General features: G+C 37.6%; 1 protein-coding gene across 3 annotated transcripts in view; it reads right to left on the bottom strand.

Moving 5' to 3' along the window:
- Positions 1-6211: 6211 nt before the first annotated feature.
- zeb1 (zinc finger E-box binding homeobox 1) overlaps positions 6212-17744 on the bottom strand; it is a 71780-nt gene continuing 60247 nt past the window's right edge. For all 3 annotated transcript variants that reach the window (XM_003221968.3, XM_062957611.1, XM_062957610.1), the window contains exons 6-9: positions 15086-15191; positions 12391-14192; positions 10223-10403; positions 6212-8737 (exon numbers count right to left, since the gene is read on the bottom strand). In XM_003221968.3, the coding sequence (XP_003222016.1) occupies positions 8175-8737; positions 10223-10403; positions 12391-14192; positions 15086-15191 (2652 nt within the window). In that variant the 3' untranslated portion in view covers positions 6212-8174. The remainder of the gene's footprint in view (positions 8738-10222; positions 10404-12390; positions 14193-15085; positions 15192-17744) is intronic.

Genomic DNA, 17744 nt, shown 5'->3' with positions numbered 1-17744 from the left:
ATAATAATAATTAAGTCAAACGTGGCTTTCAGTGTTCTATTTTCGTCTATGAAAGATGGAAAAATGGTTTCTCTGGACACTTTTATATGGAGGTGAGGAAAGTGTGGAACTGTTGAGCTCACTTCTATATCGCCACACCAGAATGATTAAAAAAAGTTGAAACTTGTGCCCAATTTGCATGGACCATGTGTGATCCAAGAACTAGAGGTTTTGATTGGAGCAACTGTATTCAGATTAGAAATGAGACTCTCTTCCATTCCCTCTTGGCTCCAACACAGCAACATACACACAGGTGGTGGAGTTGTTTTAAATGCCAAAAACACAAAACCACTGCCAGAGTATGAATAATCCTAGTAGGGGAGAATGCATAGGAAGCGCAGGACATATTCCATCCAAAGGGATGTCATACCAAATGTACATCATTAAATTTTATTCAGTATTTTAGAGAGGACATTTAGGACATAGATAATCAGCCAATGTACAGACTGACTCCTTAAAAGGTCCAATAGCTTAATATGCTTTAAAGGACCTGGACTTTAATTCAATGTTAAGTTTTACATCAGTTCTAAAAGTGTTTGTCCCAGCCTTCAATTACATTCTGTTTCAGTGTTTGGCAATTTATATTAAAATCTTAGTTTTGAGTATGCTGATATTATTTGAAAAGAATATTGATATTCGGGTGCATCTGTTTCTGTTTTTTCAAAATGTCTTCATACATTGCATTTTTCTTTCCCATAAATGCTAAATGCATTTTCATCTTTGTGTATACACTGTCCCTTTAGTTGCCCTGGCCAACATATTAAAATATGAACTGGAGTACTTTAGATCAAGCCAAGCAGAGTAGAGTAACATTTTGATTGGATTATTTTGAATTTAATAGCGATTCTGACAGAGTCCTTCTCTGATGTGAATCACACATAAAGGTGAATTTTGGAGTGTGGCAATTGTGGCTGCGGGCTTTCACGACTCCCCTGGATGACATCTGAACCACCTTGAGTCCCAGGATCCTCAAGGGAGGGCTTTCTCTTGGTCCTGCCACCATTGTACACATTTCTTTGGCAAGGACACAAGACAGCGCTTTCTCCATGGTTGCTTCCAGGCTGTGGAATCCCTGTCCGTGGCTAGTCCAATAAGCCCCATCCCAGTTGTCTTTCTTGAGATCTTATTTAGACAGGCATTTGAGTGGCAAAGTGTGTTAAAGCACTGAGCTGCTGAATTTGCAGACCGAAAGTCCGAGGTTGAAATCCCAGGAGCGGAGTGAGCGCCTGCTGTTAGCTCCAGCTTCTGCCAACCTAGCAGTTCGAAAACATGCCAATGTGAGTAGATCAATAGATACTGCTCTGGCAGGAAGGTAACGGCGCTCCATGCAGTCATGCTGGCTACATGACCTTGGAGGTATCTACGGACAACGCCGGCTCTTCGGCTTAGAAATGGAGATGAGCACCAATCCCCAGAGTCAGACATGACTGGACTTAACGTCAGGGGAAACCTTTACCTTTTTCACCTTGAGTGATTTTAAATTATATGGTGGAAAAGGTATGTTTCTACCGTTTTTGTTGTAAATGGTAGTGTTGTTGTAATGTACATTTTAGTCAACTATTTTAAATTTTGTAAGCTGCCTTAGTAAAGGTTTCCCCTGACGTTAAGTCCAGTCGTGTCCAACTGTGGGGGTTGGTGCTCATCTCCATTTCTAAGCCGAAGAGCCGGCGTTGTCCGTAGACACCTCCAAGGTCATGTGGCCGGCATGACTGCATGGAACGCCGTTACCTTCCCGCCGGAGCGGTACCTATTGATCTACTCACATTGGCATGTTTTCGAATTGCTAGGTTGGCAGAAGCTGGAGCTAACAGCGGGCGCTCACTCTGCCCCCCAGGTTTGAACCTGGGACCTTTCGATCTGCAAGTTCAGCAGCTCAGCGCTTTAACACACTGAGTCATCGGAGGCTTGGCTGGATATAAATTGAATGAATTGATGTCTACCCTTTTGGATTGGGGAATGGAGTTGTGCTTGGCAGTTATTTGATTGCCATGATGGGGCTCCAAGAAAACTTATTATGCAAGGAGGTACCATATAAATCCTAAGGCAATATCTGATGAGATACTTGCATTACTCCTGGATACAGCACCAAGATCATTCTGGCTTTTAGGTCACAAAGACTGACACTAACAACATATTGTTGGCATTAGTGTATATCAGTGGTTCCCAACCCTTTTTTGATCAGGGACCACTTGACCGGGGACCACTTTGACCCGGAACCACTCTCCAACATTAGTACTAAAAGGGTTACAAATCAGTTTTTAGTCAATTTTAGATTCGGTTTGGTTCTTTGGGGTGCCGATTCAGAAAATTGCATTGGACAGACCACATAAACTCTAGTTTCTGATACAGAAAATATGCCATCCAGTAGTTGCCACCTGCTCACCCACAGAAAACCATATTTGATCATTTAAAGTTGATTTCCTCCATGTCCTGCAGCCCTTATTTTAGGTCTCGCAGCCCACTGGTGGGCAGCCGCCCACAGGTTGGGAACCACTAGTGTAGATACATGAGAGATGTCAACAATGCTCTTTTGATAATAGCCACTAGTGCTTAATAAGGACACTTAAGGAAGAGTGTTTTGTGGACTTTGGAATTTTCTTTGATCAATAAGGACAGGCAATCATCATAATCATCATCAACATCTACTACTACTTGTGAGGAAGATTCTTTGCAGTCCAGGTTTGGCAATTAAGGATTACCTAACACATAAGATGCATTTGATGAAAAGCTTGTGTTCTATTGGGCACTCTTCTGATTTTTGATTTAGGATAAATATTTAAGATGAATCCAGGAATGAGAAAGATCCTTAATTAATTTATTTTTGTTTCTAACACAAGAGCTCCTGTCTGTGAAAATGACCTAGCTGCCATCTGAATGAAAGTAAAAAGTAAATCAAGAGTTTACAATTCTGATTGAATTTTTGATTGGCAGAATACATAGGTGTAAATATCTTGAAGAATACTTCATTCAAATGAAAGCAAAGCCAATTTATGCTGAATTTGCATAGTTGTGAAGTGAGAATGAAAAGATGCCATAGAGGGTTTTAGCATTATCCTGCTTTTATTAAATAATCTGTCATACTGAAGACTTGTTGAATGCCATAGCAGAATTGTAATTACAATTTAAAAGCTCTTCTAATGAGTAAGATAGGAATGACTGATTTCCAATCTGATCAGCTCTCATGACAAGTCTCCTCTCAAAGCTGTATTATGAAATAAAAGGTCGTAAGACGCATGCGAAATAACCACCCATTTACAGCAGGATTAAGCAACTTGATTTTTTTGAAAATGCATAAGTATGGGCAAAAACATTATAGTGAAGAAATTGCAATGTCTTGAAGAACTATATTGAAAAAATGACAGAATGAATGTATAGGAAATTCGAAAACTTATAGTAAAGATGCTGAAAATAACTCGGAGGACGAGAAATGAATCACTGAAAATGAACCAATAAAATAAAAACAAAACAAAGTGACTGTGGGTCAGAGATGAGGTAGATGAAAACTGGCCACAGATCATGAAAACAACGGCCCCAATTGTGTGGTAAACTCTGCAAAAGAGATGACAAATGAAAACAAGAAGTCATGATGTGAGATGGGATGCGTGATGGAATCTTCTTCCTTAACCTCAAAGCACCATATAAGTTTAAAAAGTTGCTTTATTATTACACTCCTTTGTTTTTATTCATAACCTATCATGCTTAATAGTTTTGTTGCGATATATAGACAAGACAGCTTGTTCCTGTGGTGGAAGAGGAAGATACAAACCCTATGTTTGGCAATTCAAGACTTCATTATTTTGGAGTTACGATGTTCAAGGTATTCATGTAGAACTTTTAAAATAAAGAATGTAAGACAATATACATGACACTATTTCAATTTCAACCCTCCAATCTTACCTTTTGGATTTCTATATTCATCTAATTACCAGCCTTGCTTTCTAACAATTGCTTTCGTGTATATATAGTCAAAACATTGGTTTAAAATAGGATTGAAGAAAATCAGTGCATTTGCATTCCACGTATAGAATCCCTTCATCCCCAGTGAACCCAATTCTCACCAACATTACTTTCTTTTTGACACCAAATATTGCTTTTTATTAAACTCATTGGGATCTGATTTAGTTCTAAGTACATGCATAGTTTAAACTCTTACTGGTATTGTTTGGATATGTCTTGTATTTTCTTTAAATTATCTGTTGATTTCAATTTGGACATGGTTCAGTAATTTACAGTTAACAACCCTGTGGTGTTTGTTTTGCTGTCTGTGCCCATTCAGATTTCACTTCACTTTCTGTCCCTGTGATTATTAGATTTTGAAAAAAATTTGCTTCTTGTGCAAACAAGGGTTGGTGATAAAGCTTCAGTGGAGACCTTTCACCATGATGACTCTTCCAAGGGGTAGATTTCTCTCGCTTCCTGTTCTCACCCCCGTTCTTATCTATGAGTAGTTTGTAAGTCGGGTGTTAGTAACTCAGTGACTGCCTGTATTGTTTTACTGTTTGCCACTCTGAAATCTCATGCTACAAATATTTAAACAAACAGATTGATAAAAGTGAATGTGGAAGAAAAAATATTAATTGTATATCTAGTTGGGTTTTTTGCTAGACAAAGTACATAGGCAACAACAAAGACTTTATATAGTTACCACATAGCTGATTATTTAAAGTTATCATAAGGATGCAATATTAGGATTTTTTTTCTTGTCAAAACTTACCAGATTCCATATTTGAGTAGTGAGTATGGCTACTAGAATCAGAAGTGGAGTGAGTTACAGATGTCACTAGTATTTATTCAGTAGACAACAACAGAGGACATTTGTTTCCAAATACTCTCATTTCCCAACTTTTACGAAGTTACTTCTGTTGCCTTTGTAAATGGGAGCCAGGCCAAGATATCAGTTCTGGTTGTGAATCAAAGACCCGAGGAAGGGAATTTAAGTCTTAAAGATAGTTCCAAACATCATTCCTTCTTTGCTGCAATACTTGTTGGAGGGTCTCAGCTTTTCTTCAATCCCTCTCTTCTAAAAGGTTGACTAGACTCTCTAAAGACATAGCGATTTGCAGTAAGGGGCTGAGCTACGGCGCAACTGGTTAGTAGCCAGTTGCAATAAATCACTACTGAACAAGAGGTCATGTGATGAAAACCCGGGTCGGAATGAGCCCCTGATTATTTAATAGCCTAGCTCGCTGTTGACCTAAACAGCTCGAAAGACAGTTGAATCTGTAGAGTAGAAAATTTAGGTACCGCTTTATGCGGCGAGGCTAATTTAACTAATTTATGACACCATAAAACTTCTAGCAGCGTGCAGAAAGGAATGAGGAAGTCTCCATCAAGGACTTGGTGTCACAAACAGCTCCCCCTGTGGCCGGAATCGAGCATACCCTCATGAAGCTGGAAAATGTTAAATGGCTTCTGTGTCTGTCTATGTGTCATCTCTCTAATGGCATTGAATGTTTGTAATGTATATGTGCATTGTGATCCATCCTGAGTTCCCTTCAGGGTGAGAAGGTTGGAATATAAATACTGTAAATAAATAATAAATAAAAAGGCTAAAATATGCTAGATACTTGCAGGAACATCTCAGCAAATGAGAATCCAAAAGTGGCAGTCTAAAACCTGGAACCTCAATCCATGGCTATTACCGGCTGAGAGACTCCCCCTTGGCACACAGAAGACTGGGCGACTTTGAAGGTGCTGAACAGACTGCGCACTGGCACCAAGAGGTGCAGAGCCAATCTTCAGAAATGAGGCTACAAAGTGGAGTCCACGACATGCGAGCGCGGGGAAGAGCAAACCACAGACTACCTACTAAAATGCAGTCTGAACTCCACTACATACACAATGGAGGACCTTCTTACAATGACACCAGAGGCACTCCAAGTGGCCAGCTTCTGATCAAAGGAAATTTTTTAACTTTGAGTTTTTTAAAACATTCTAACTGTACCCTCAATTTGTTTCTGACAAAATAAATATTGAAACAGGATTTCTGTTGTCTCCTTTCATAGTCAATTTGTGCTTGGCGCTCTTAGCAGGTGCTATTAGACACAATTCCAGTATCAACGGATTTGAACAGATTGGTTTAAAATGTACTTTTCACAGATTTTTTTGTTGTTCATTTCAACACTTCAGCAGTTGAATCCTTTTCCTTTATTATGGCAATAACGACAGTAAGTCAGGCTTGTTGACGTTTTTTATTGTGAGATGGGGAGTCTGGTAAAAAACTAGAAAATGACCATGATGTAACAAGAAACTTAAAAAAAAGTTTCAGATTTGTAACTCACATACATGAAAACAGGAACAAATTGGCACAGAAATGTTAAACATTGTTCCCAACACTGTTTAGAAGATTATTCTAGCTTGGCTTACCTAAGAAAATGAGTGTTTTATGGTTAGGATAATCTCTTAATAAAACCGCAGAGCATCATGCTATTACACACAGTGAATTTCAAAATTTAAGAGCTTTATATTAAAAACTGGGAAAAGATAAAATGAATTGATTGCAATTGTAAAATTGATACATTCCCGTTTTAATTCCTCTCTTCTACAGTCCAAGGCAAGTATAAATGTTAACATAACACTGTTAAATCAAATCTCAATGCAAGAGAACCAATTGCATCTCTACTTTAAATCTTATCAACTTTCCAAATTTTCATACTAAAATATATTATTGTATTAATACAAACTACCGTATTATACACTACACTGTGTAATAAATAAAGAAATATAAAAATAAGACACATAAATATAAAAGTTTTCTAAAACTAAAAAGGTACATATGTCAGTAAGAAGGGTATTAATACTGCCAGGTTTGAAAACATACAGTACAAAATGTTGCACAGATCTAGAAACTAAAAGAAATAAAATAATACTGATAGGTTAAAATCAGCTAACATTGTCAATAAATGGGGTCCAGAATAACTAACATTTGGAAACATATGAGCCCAATAACATATTACGTATGTGTCTGAAATTAAGTGAACCGATAAAACAGATTAGACATTTCCCTTCGTAATTACTCTAGAGAAATTCTCCAAGTAAATTATTAAAGAAAAAATAATAATACTGAAGAATTGCATTATGAAATGTACCAGTGCTTTTACTTTTCTAATGGCTGAGTGTTTTCCCCCCATGATTTAATTTACAGAAGTTCAATACAAATCAACAAATGCTAGTTATTGTAGGCCACACATTGGAGAAAGGCTAGTCAGAGCCTTTAAAATACTGAGAAATGGCACTTACAGCACACAAGGTCTTGCATAAGGCCAAAGGAGATACAAAGCTTCATGTCATATCCTTCATATTTTTTTGTGTTTTACTACATAGCCCAGAACATAATTACAAACACTGATTTTGACAACTTGGCTGTCCTCACCAGTATTAACACTGTTAGTCCCTGCAATCAGAAGCCCACCACAATCTTTTCAAACTACATTTTCAACCACATGAGTAAGAAACTTCAGTTCTTCTATCAGCTGCTTTCTTAAGGCTAACAATACACTTTAAATGTATCTACGAACAACATCTAAATGTTATAAACCGCTACCTTCTATGCTGAATTTACAAAGGTAGTCAAGCACTGTTTGGAACTGCATCATACCTTTCTGCTTAAGGGAATTCTGTAGTGCAGAAGTTCTCACATTTTTAAAAAATATAATAAAATACTGAAGTGGAATTAGCAGAATTTTTCACTGATATTTTTCTTTAAAAAAACAACAACATAAATCTCTCCCAATTGTACAATTGAAAAATTAATCCAACAACAACAAAAAAATAAAAAAATAATACTGATAAAAACCAACTGATGTCCAACACATATCAAATAAAACATGTTTCCTACAACATGTTAACTATTTGCTTCCAGAGCCACCATGTTCTTCTAATCTGTTTCAGGTCACAAACTTGTTCCTAACTTTGAAAACTGTGTGAAAAATTATTAGGTTTGAGGTTCAGGCACACCTGGATATATATATATTTTATATTTTCTTGTTTCTTTCTTTTTTTCATTTTTGTTACACAGTAGTGAACAGGACTCACAGTGCACAGGCTACTGTGCTTCCATGAAAAGCATGTAGAGTATAGAACAAACTTCATTACCGGTTGAGATTTCTTTTCCTTGTACAAAACCACATCCTCAGTTAAGCTTCACTTGCTGCTCCATCTAACATTGGCTCCTCTTTCTGTACAACTTCTTGTTTAATACTGCTTTCTTCATTTACAGTTTCTTCAACTTTCAAGTTACCTTCAGTTACTATTTCTTCCTCTTCCTCATCTTCCTCCTCCTCTTGTAATTTTTCACATTCTTTTTCTTTTTGCAGCCCCTCCTCCTCTTTGTCTTCCTCCTCCTCCTCTTTCTCACTGTCTTCTTCTTCCTCCTCCTCCTCCTCTTCCTCTCTCGTTAAGCTCTCTCTCTCATCGGAGTCGAGCGGTGAGGGAGAAGCGTCAGCCTCGCCATGCTCCCCACTCAGGTGCTCCTGTGCCGCCTCATCCTGCTCTGTGCTGTCGCGTTCCTCTGCTTCCCTTTTGCAATAGGAGTAGCGGTGATTCATGTGCTGAGAGTAAGACCCCGAGTGTGAAAATCGCTTGCCGCATTTGTCACACTGATACGGCTTTTCTCCAGAGTGCAATCGCATGTGTTCGATCAAATGATGTTTGTGTTTAAATGCTTTCTTGCAGATCCCACACTCATGAGGTCTTTTACCTGAAAAAGAAAAATAATTGTATCTCACAACCGTTTTGTGTTCTAGTGTAACCCAAGTGGGATTGCAATCTACTCAGTGGAGCAGTAGATTACAGCAACACCATAGGCAATCCAAGTAGCCATCATTAATTGAAAATTATCTGAATGTAGGCAAAGATAACAAACTTGGTAGTAAAACTAATTTTGGGGGGAAAAAACAATGGTGCAAAAGAAAAAGACCTTAAACTTAATTAAAAAAAAAGTTAATTCTCCTTAGAGAAAGATTGAGAAATCAGTGGTTTAAGTGATAGTTTCAAATAGATAATTTTGATTAATTAGTATCAATGTGAAAAACTAAAGCAGATCAATTAGAGATAACTTGTTGTACAGACTACGAGTGAAACTATATAAAGGGGCTGCAATATATAGGTGCCGGCTCCTGTAAAAGTTAGACATATAAAAATTAATGTCTAACTTTTACAGTAGAATAATTTACTGTAGTTTAAGAAATCAGGCATTTCCTCCTAGTATGATCTCCTCATGATCTCTTAGTCTAAAACTGAGTGAGGAATACAGATGATAAATAAATATGACTGGTGACTTTGTGTTACTTTTGGGTGTCACAGCCAACTTAACCAACATATGATTTCTCTCCCTACTCTTACAAATATAGATGCTGGTAATTAATGAATTAGATGCACCCTGCTATGTTCTTGAAAAAAATTCTTGAAACCATTATGATAAATATGTACCTGGATGACAATTTCCATCAGTGTACTTTGCTTATCAGATTTCATTGTTGGCTGATTTGACATGAAAGGTGCATGTTCCCATCTGGGCCTACTAACTGTTATGCATGACCCAGCCAGTTTTAATTATGAATTTTAAACTCGTGTCTTGTGTCCACTATATTTTAATCATTGTTCTGTGTATTTTCACATATGCATTTTGTAAAAATATGATCTAATATGTGCATTTATATAATAATTATGTGCTTTTAGCTATGTTGTAGCCCATCCTGAGCTACAAGGAGAGGCAGGTAAAAAAATTAAATTATTGTTATTACTATTATTATATTGAGGAGCCCCGGTGGCGAAGTGCATTAAAGCACTGAGCTGCAGACCAAAAGGTTCCAGGTTCAAACCCCGGGAGCGGCATGAGCGGCCGCTGTTAGCTCCAGCTCCTGCCAACCTAGCAGTTCGAAAACATGCCAATGTGAGTAGATCAATAGGTACCGCTCCGGCGGGAAGGTAACGGTGCTCCATGCAGTCATGCCGGCCACATGACCTTGGAGGTGTCTACGGACAACGCCGGCTCTTCGGCTTAGAAATGGAGATGAGCACCAACCCCCAGAGTCAGACATGACTGGACTTAACGTCAGGGGAAACCTTTACCTTTACTTATTATTATATTAATTCATTTATTATTAGTTTTATTTGTCCATACCAGGAGGCTGATCTACACCACAATAATAAGCCTTTGACATTGATCTTCTTATTCACATACCTGTGTGTTCGTATTTATGTCTCAAGAGTGAGCTACTCTTCTGGAATATTTTGTCACACAAATCACAAGCATACATTCCATTTTCAGTTTTTCTCATCTTCTTCTTCGGCGGTGTGGAATCAGAATCATTCTGATCCTCCACATTTGATACCCCTTCTGAGCTAGTGTCCTGTCTTTCATCCTAAGAAGTCAAGGAACAACATTCTTAAACTGATTAAAATGCAATGTTCATGGAAGGCTGTATAATAAAGGGAAAAATCAATGCTTAGTTTTACTACACTTTGGCAACTCATTGGAATCTAAGACAACATTTATGTAGTGCAATAGCTTTGTTCTTACAAACCCTCCTAATAGTTCTGTAAAAGCCACAAAATGGTGCATTCACAGTAGCAGATATTTATATGAAAGAAAGACTTCCAGGTAGTGCTATTGTAAGTGGAAGCTATAGTAAAATAGCAATGTAATACAAAAAGCATTTCACAGAAAAGGAGTTTCCAGACTGAGGTAATTGGGTCATCTGCCACTTAATATCTCTTTTACTCTGTCTTATAGTAATATATAATTTTGGTGCTCCAGATCACATTGCTTTTTTGTTGTTGTTGTTTATCAAGAAAAAAATCCCTTCATTTTATGGTGCTAGAAACATTGAATATTTGTTTAAGTATTACATACTTTCCCCTTAACAAATCTGTATGCATTTCTAATGCATCTGCATTAGGCTTTCATGCTCAAACATTAAGGCGAAATCCAGAAAATCATTTAAATTTCAGCTTAAGCAAGCATTTTCTAATGTTATCAAGAAGCTAAAAACAGAAACCAGATAACAATAAATTCTTATAAGAATGTGCTCACTACATAATCAGCCATTTACAAACTGTCTTTTCCCTAATAATGTAAGATTAGATTTAGTTTTAGACCAGATGCATAATAATATTAGTTGCATCGTGCTGGATGAGTGGGAAAGCTAAGTAATATTCATGTAGGAATAAGAACTCCCCCATGAGCAGAAAATCAAATAAAAACTAGACTCGTTTGACAGGGTTCTGCCCTCAACCACACATGCTGTGTAAAAAGAACCTTACAAAATGGGTTTATGGTTTGCAAGCATAGACATTTATCCCTCAGCTTGTTAGGGGTATTAGTGCACAGCAGAAACTGATGTGGCAATAGAGGCTCTTCTCCTTTGCTTCCTGGCTGGACATAACCTGGGTCGGCTTCCATATTTCAAATGGATGAACACTTGATGATAGCAGAAGCCCTACAGTCCTCCAAAGCCAATCTGTATTGAGAAAGTGGTGATGGCTTTTGCAGCTAGAATTGATATGCCTTATTGTGCTGTCCGTTACACACCTGAGTAATCACATACCCAAATCCCATGTCCCACATTCACATGTCTTTGTGCAAACATTACTTTTACTTTCATCTGTCCTTACTGCCATTAAACTATTTGCCTCTGACAACATCATAACATAGTTACAAGGCAATGTAGAAAAATCATTTGGCTCACCCAAACAGAATATGAGATATTGCGGAAGTGTAACAAACGAAGCAAAGAACAATAAAGATAAAGACAACAAAGAGAAAAACAGCTCTTACAAAGCAGTGCTATGGAGGAAACAATGCCAAAAAGTCTGGAAACAATTCAATTATTGGTGGGACCAATATTTTTCCAATAATGTGTTCCAATGTTTTAAATGGGATTCTGTCAGGAGAATATCTGGCAGACTATCTTTTTTGTTATATAATGATAAAAGCAGTCATTTTGTGGAGACAGACAAAGTATCATACATGCTTAGTGTTACATTGAGATCTTTTTTGGAAGTGTATTAGCATAGAATAAATACAAAATAAAGCATGTCTGTGATATCACCAGTTTTGGAGGCCTGAAAGTAACATTGTGTAGACATTTCCACAAGCAAGAGTGATATTACATGAAACATCAGCTTCTAATTTTGGATCTAATCTGTGTCCAGTTCTTCTGATAACAGGTTACATGATATAACTGAATGACATCTAGTCTATATGATCCTTGCATGGGCAAAATTAACATCTTTTATCTGGCCACATACAATAAAAACAGCAAAGCAAATACCGCAAATTCTCAACTATATTTGTGACCTTTTAAAGTGGACCTTTGTTTACATATAAACAGATATAAGGTTAGGTACCTGACTTCCATTTGCCTGCATCTGTTTTGGTGTTTCTTGAACTGTAGGAGTAACTGTGGTTGAGTAAGTATAAGCTACCTGTGGGATAAGAATAGTCTGCTTATTGGCAGCAAGAGCTCGTAAGCATGGAACACTGTTCTGGTCAGCAATGGCAACAATTGTAGGTAACTGGGCAGTGACTGTAGGTATAGCAATATTAATGGGATTGGCACTTTGTGGGATTACATTTACAACTGGTTCAGAGTCTGTAATACTGCTGTCTTTTTGTGGTTCTTTTTTTGCACAAGTCAAGTTCAAAGGTTCTTCTTGGACAGAATAAGCACTATTCTGGTAAACACTAGTTATAGTAGATCGTTCCAATGACTCTCCATGTTGCTTTGGTAGTGAAAGATCAAGAGGTTCTATTTGTGGCTCTTCTTGGGCATCTTCATTAAGGTACAAATGACCCTGTGAATTTCTAGAGGAAGAGAGGTTAAGGGGTGATGGGGGTGGTGTGTTATTCTGTGAGCCATTTTGAGTGGATCCTGTGGAAACAGTTGGTGGTTTATCTGCCTTGAGAGGGCTTACAGAACCAGACGTGATGTCCTGGTGTTCATTTGTAAGTCCTGAATGGTCATCTTGATCAATGGTATCTTTTAATTTGTCGGGCTCAGGAGAAGATGGTCCAGATGATGGTACAGAAATTTGGCCAGCTTGCATTTTTTTGAACCACTTTTGTACTACATCCAATGGCAAATTTACTGAATCTGCAATTTTTGCGAGCTCTTCTGAGCTTGGCTGTGCATTTAATGCATAATAGGCTTTCAGAAGGGATAAAAGGTTTTTTAAAGGGGGTTGACCAGGGGAAAGGTTAGCCTCTCCTGCTTCTGTTGAAACAGCCGATTTGGACTTCTCAGCTTCTACGTCACTGAGCTGAGACAGCTGAGTGGGATTTTTGATATTATAGTGCTTTGATTCTTGAAGTGCATTAGACTCTCCTGGACAGTCATTATTTAGAAGGCAAGTGCTATCTTTTGTCTCTCCTTCAAAGCTTTTCTCTTTTTCAGACTTCACTCTAAGATCTTCTGGTAACTTCTCCATTTTACAGCTGTTTGCTGGGACAGAGTTTTCTTTTTTCAGGTTCTGTGGCACAACCTGAAGCTGACTGGGCTGCTCCAAGCTGTAGTTGATAATAATTTTGGTTGTTCCATCTTGGTCAACCAAAGGAAGACTGATAGCTGAAATGAGGGAATGTCCAGCTTGTTGTATGGATGCAGTGTTGATTGTTTCTTGTTCTTTGGATGCAAAATTGGCGTGACTGTTCTCCAATACTTGCCTTATAATGTTGCCATCTACAGCAACTTTGAGTACATTTTGAATGTCACTTAAGTTGATACTTATTGGAGACACCAGACCAACGGTTGGCAAAACAACAGCTTGCACCACACCCTGAGTAGAACTGGTTGCCTGCAATTGGCTACCACCACTGAAAACCCCATTTTGCAGAGGGGCCGAACAGTTGATTCCTGAAGCAACCACTATGGGCTTGAATTCATAATCCACAGGTTCAGTTTTAATTTGGTTTATAGGGAGTTGTTCTTGTAAGGGCTTGTTCTCTATCTTTTGTCGTACTTGTGGCTTTGCTGGGCTACCCGGAGATGCAGAAAGGGAAGGTGAAGAGCACTGAGATGTCTTCAGTCCCGTTCGTGTTCGTCCATTCACAGGCACCAGACCAATACATTTCTTACTGCTAATGTGGGAGCTATAGGAACCAGAATGGGAAAAACGTTTCTTGCAGTTTGGGCACTCATATGGCTTCTCTCCTATATAAATATAAACAGACAAGAGATACCATGATAATATAATCTTAGTTAAGTTTACAATTATAGCAATTTCAATTAACAAGTTGGAGCTCGGCTCCAAAGAACCAAGAGAGGGGGAGAAATAGCTTCAAGCCCTAGAGCTTGTATGAGACTTAAGACATAGTTGGAAAGGTTAGGATCTATAGCAGGCATCAGCAAACTTTAGCCCTCGATGTTTTGGACTCCCAACTCCCACAATTCCTAACAGCTGGTAGGCTGTTTGGAATTGTGGGAGTTGAAGTTCAAAACACCTGGAGGGCTGAAATTTGTCCATGCCTGATCTATAGCATTTGTACTTATGAGACAGTGTGACACCACACACATATACACACACACAGACACGCCTCCCCCCCCCCGGTGGCGAGCGGGTTAAACCGCTGAGCTGCTTAACTTGCTGATCAAAACATCTGGGGACCCACAGGTTGAGAACCACTGCTCTATATGATGAAATGTTTAGATGAACTCTACATCATTCAAGTTAAGCCTCTAAAAGAATAATATACATCCACCAGCCCAGCTAAAGTAATAACATGTTACTGTTCATACTTCTTTCCCAAAGAACAAAGCTTTAGCAAATGGCAAAATGCAAGACATATCATCATACAGAGTAATCATATTTTTGCTACTTAGCTAATATAGCAGCTATACAGCTAAACTGTTTTGATACTCTACTGTAGCTCTATCTTGTATAGAAACTCCTTATATTATCCATATGCTTTTACTTCATTTACTTTATCTGATTACTGACTACCTGTGTATAAAACAGCTTTAAATTGCAATGTAGAGGTAGACAGATAGCACTATAAGTAACAGGAAAACTAGAACAACACTGGCAAGGAGCATAGGATATTTACCACTGTGGATGCGTAGGTGTTCCTTTAAGTGATGTTTATATTTGAAAGCTTTTCCACATTCAGTGCACTTAAATTTTCGGTTACCACTAGACTGCGTCACATGTCTCTGTAAAAGCAGAATGGGAAGATCAATCAGCAGACAAAGGAAAATGGGCAAAACAAAGCATATGACAATCTCTTTATTTACAGAAAAAAAAGATAAATTCAAATTTTAATAGAGTGAAATAAATCATCAGATGATTGAAGGTACTGCTTGTGAAAAATAAACAAGTAAGAAAACAAGTAGGCAAAGTTAGAAAAGTAAGCTGCAAAAATCACTTCGCCCTGTATCAAAATTTCAGGAAAATCGTCATTTTACATGCCTAGGAAATTCAGCAAGACATTCCCTCATTCTGTTTGTAAAAGACAACCAAAGAATCTGGGTTACGAGAGAAAGAAACATTTCAGCCTATTTAAATTTTAATTATTTAACTTGATTTTTCCATTTACATGCTTCCAGCTCTTACTGTTGCTCTTGAATTCCTTTATGTAACGACATCACAGGACTGCTCTAGGGAAGATGGGCCAGTAACAAATGTACTCAGTCACAAAGCATTCTCCAGGTAAGTGCACAGAAACATACTTCAAAAGTTAGTGGCAGTTATAACTAAAGACTGATAGTAACAAATGATGTCACCCCAAATTAATCATTACATTTAAAAGAGGGTCTATTGTCACATATGTAACTTTTTTCAATGAAACTTTGTGTTAGTGTCACACTTATTTTAGGATAGCCATAGCTAACAGAGAGAAATCTCAGATGCCTGCAATAGATATATCGATTGAGTATCCCTTATCTGAAGTGCTTGTATTGTATCTACTAATGTTTTTTCTTTGGAATTTGGAATTCATCTGTTTGCATATGCATACATAATATGCTATCTTGTAGATGGACTCAATTCTAAACACAAAATGCACTTGTGCATTACATATATATATATATATATATATATATATATATATATATATATATATATCTTCTCCACGTAGTCTGAAAGTCATTTTATACAGTATTTTAAAATAACATTGTGCATGAAACAAAGGTGGTGTACACTGAATACAAAGGTGTCACTGTGTGGGCAATTTTGGACTTCGGAGTATTTCGAATTTTGAAATTCCAGATGAGGGATGCTCATCCTGTATAATAAAAGATAGTTGTGTTTTAATTCTCCATGGAAAGTACGTTCTATTTCCCCACTTTAAAACATTTTTGTTACACACATATAGTTGAGGTTATGATTTTTTAACAAATTATGTTATTTATACATTTTTGTTCATCTTGGTTCTTGAGGTCTTTCCTGAAAAAAAAAAAGAATGATGATACATCAAATGCTTTTCCACACCTGTACTTAATAGTTTAGTTTTATGTCAGCCATTGAATGCCTCCCCAGCTCAAAACTTGCTGGGGCTCTAATTCACACAACTGGAAGCTGGATGGTCATGACATGCAATATGGCAATTCAGAATTGGGTCCTATATGGTAGATTATATGAATTAAGGGATACATATAATTCAACCAGTGCAATATATATAAATGTCTCTATATAGAAATGCGGAGCACTACAGGAACAGGAGATAACACAAGAAGGTTGGAAACGACACCTATAGAGTATACATGGGAGAGCAGATATAGACCGATATTTATAGTTATAGACTGTTATTTAGTTATGGGTATTCCCTCCCCCGGGTGCCATCCCCACTCCCTCCCTTTAGACTTTCCTCGGATGATTCTGTGGGCTGAGTTGGGTCTTAATAGTACTTGTATGTGGTTTTTAGATTTTAAATTTTGTCAATGATTCAATTTTATAATGGTTCTTTATTATTACTGAAGTTTGAAGTATATAACCCCTCGGGTTTCATATGGATGTACGGGACTGGGTACCCTTGATATGAGCTAGTCATTGACCGTAATAAAAGTTTACTTACTTACTTACACAAGAAGGTATTTCAACTGAGCACTACACAAAGAAGGGTGGGGTGCAATCCCATCAGTCTTAGGGTGCATCTACACTGTAGAAGTAATGCAATATGTCACCACCCTAACTGTCATGGCTCAGTGTTATGAAATTCTGGGGGTTGTCATGTAGTGAGGCATCAAGTCTCTTTGGCAGAGAAAGAAAGAGAGTTGTAAAACTACAACTCCTATGATTTCATAGCATTGAGTTATGGCAGTTAAAGTGACGTCAAACTACATTAATTCTACAGTGGAGATGCACTCTTAGAAAAGTTGCTGTACCTGGAATGACTACTCCCTATTATGTTTAGTTTGATACTTTTTTTCAGTTCACCAAATTCCATGTCCAATTTGGGACAGCCCAGATTAATGGTGTGCAGCGTGGTGTGAATGTGTGGCTTTCCAGATTATACAGCAACTTTCACTGGCCTTAGAACAGTAAATGATTTGGGGCTTATAGGAAAGGCAGCTCAAAAACAACTGAATGGTCACATATTTTCCAAGGCTAGTATATTTTTATCTCTTTTTAATGTGCTTTATTTAAAAAATAAAACTAGCTGACATTAAAAAGTGAGAAGAAATAAAATGTTCAGAGCTAGTGTTACTTTACTACTAGTATGAATTTATTAGAGAACAATCTAGCCAACATTCAGTTAAAAAAAAATC

This window comes from Anolis carolinensis, chromosome 6 (genome assembly GCF_035594765.1).
Source record: "Anolis carolinensis isolate JA03-04 chromosome 6, rAnoCar3.1.pri, whole genome shotgun sequence".
NCBI classification, from domain to species: domain Eukaryota; kingdom Metazoa; phylum Chordata; class Lepidosauria; order Squamata; family Dactyloidae; genus Anolis; species Anolis carolinensis.
The sequence above is the reverse complement of the archived record's forward strand: the minus strand, read 5'-3'. Positions and strand labels throughout refer to the sequence as shown.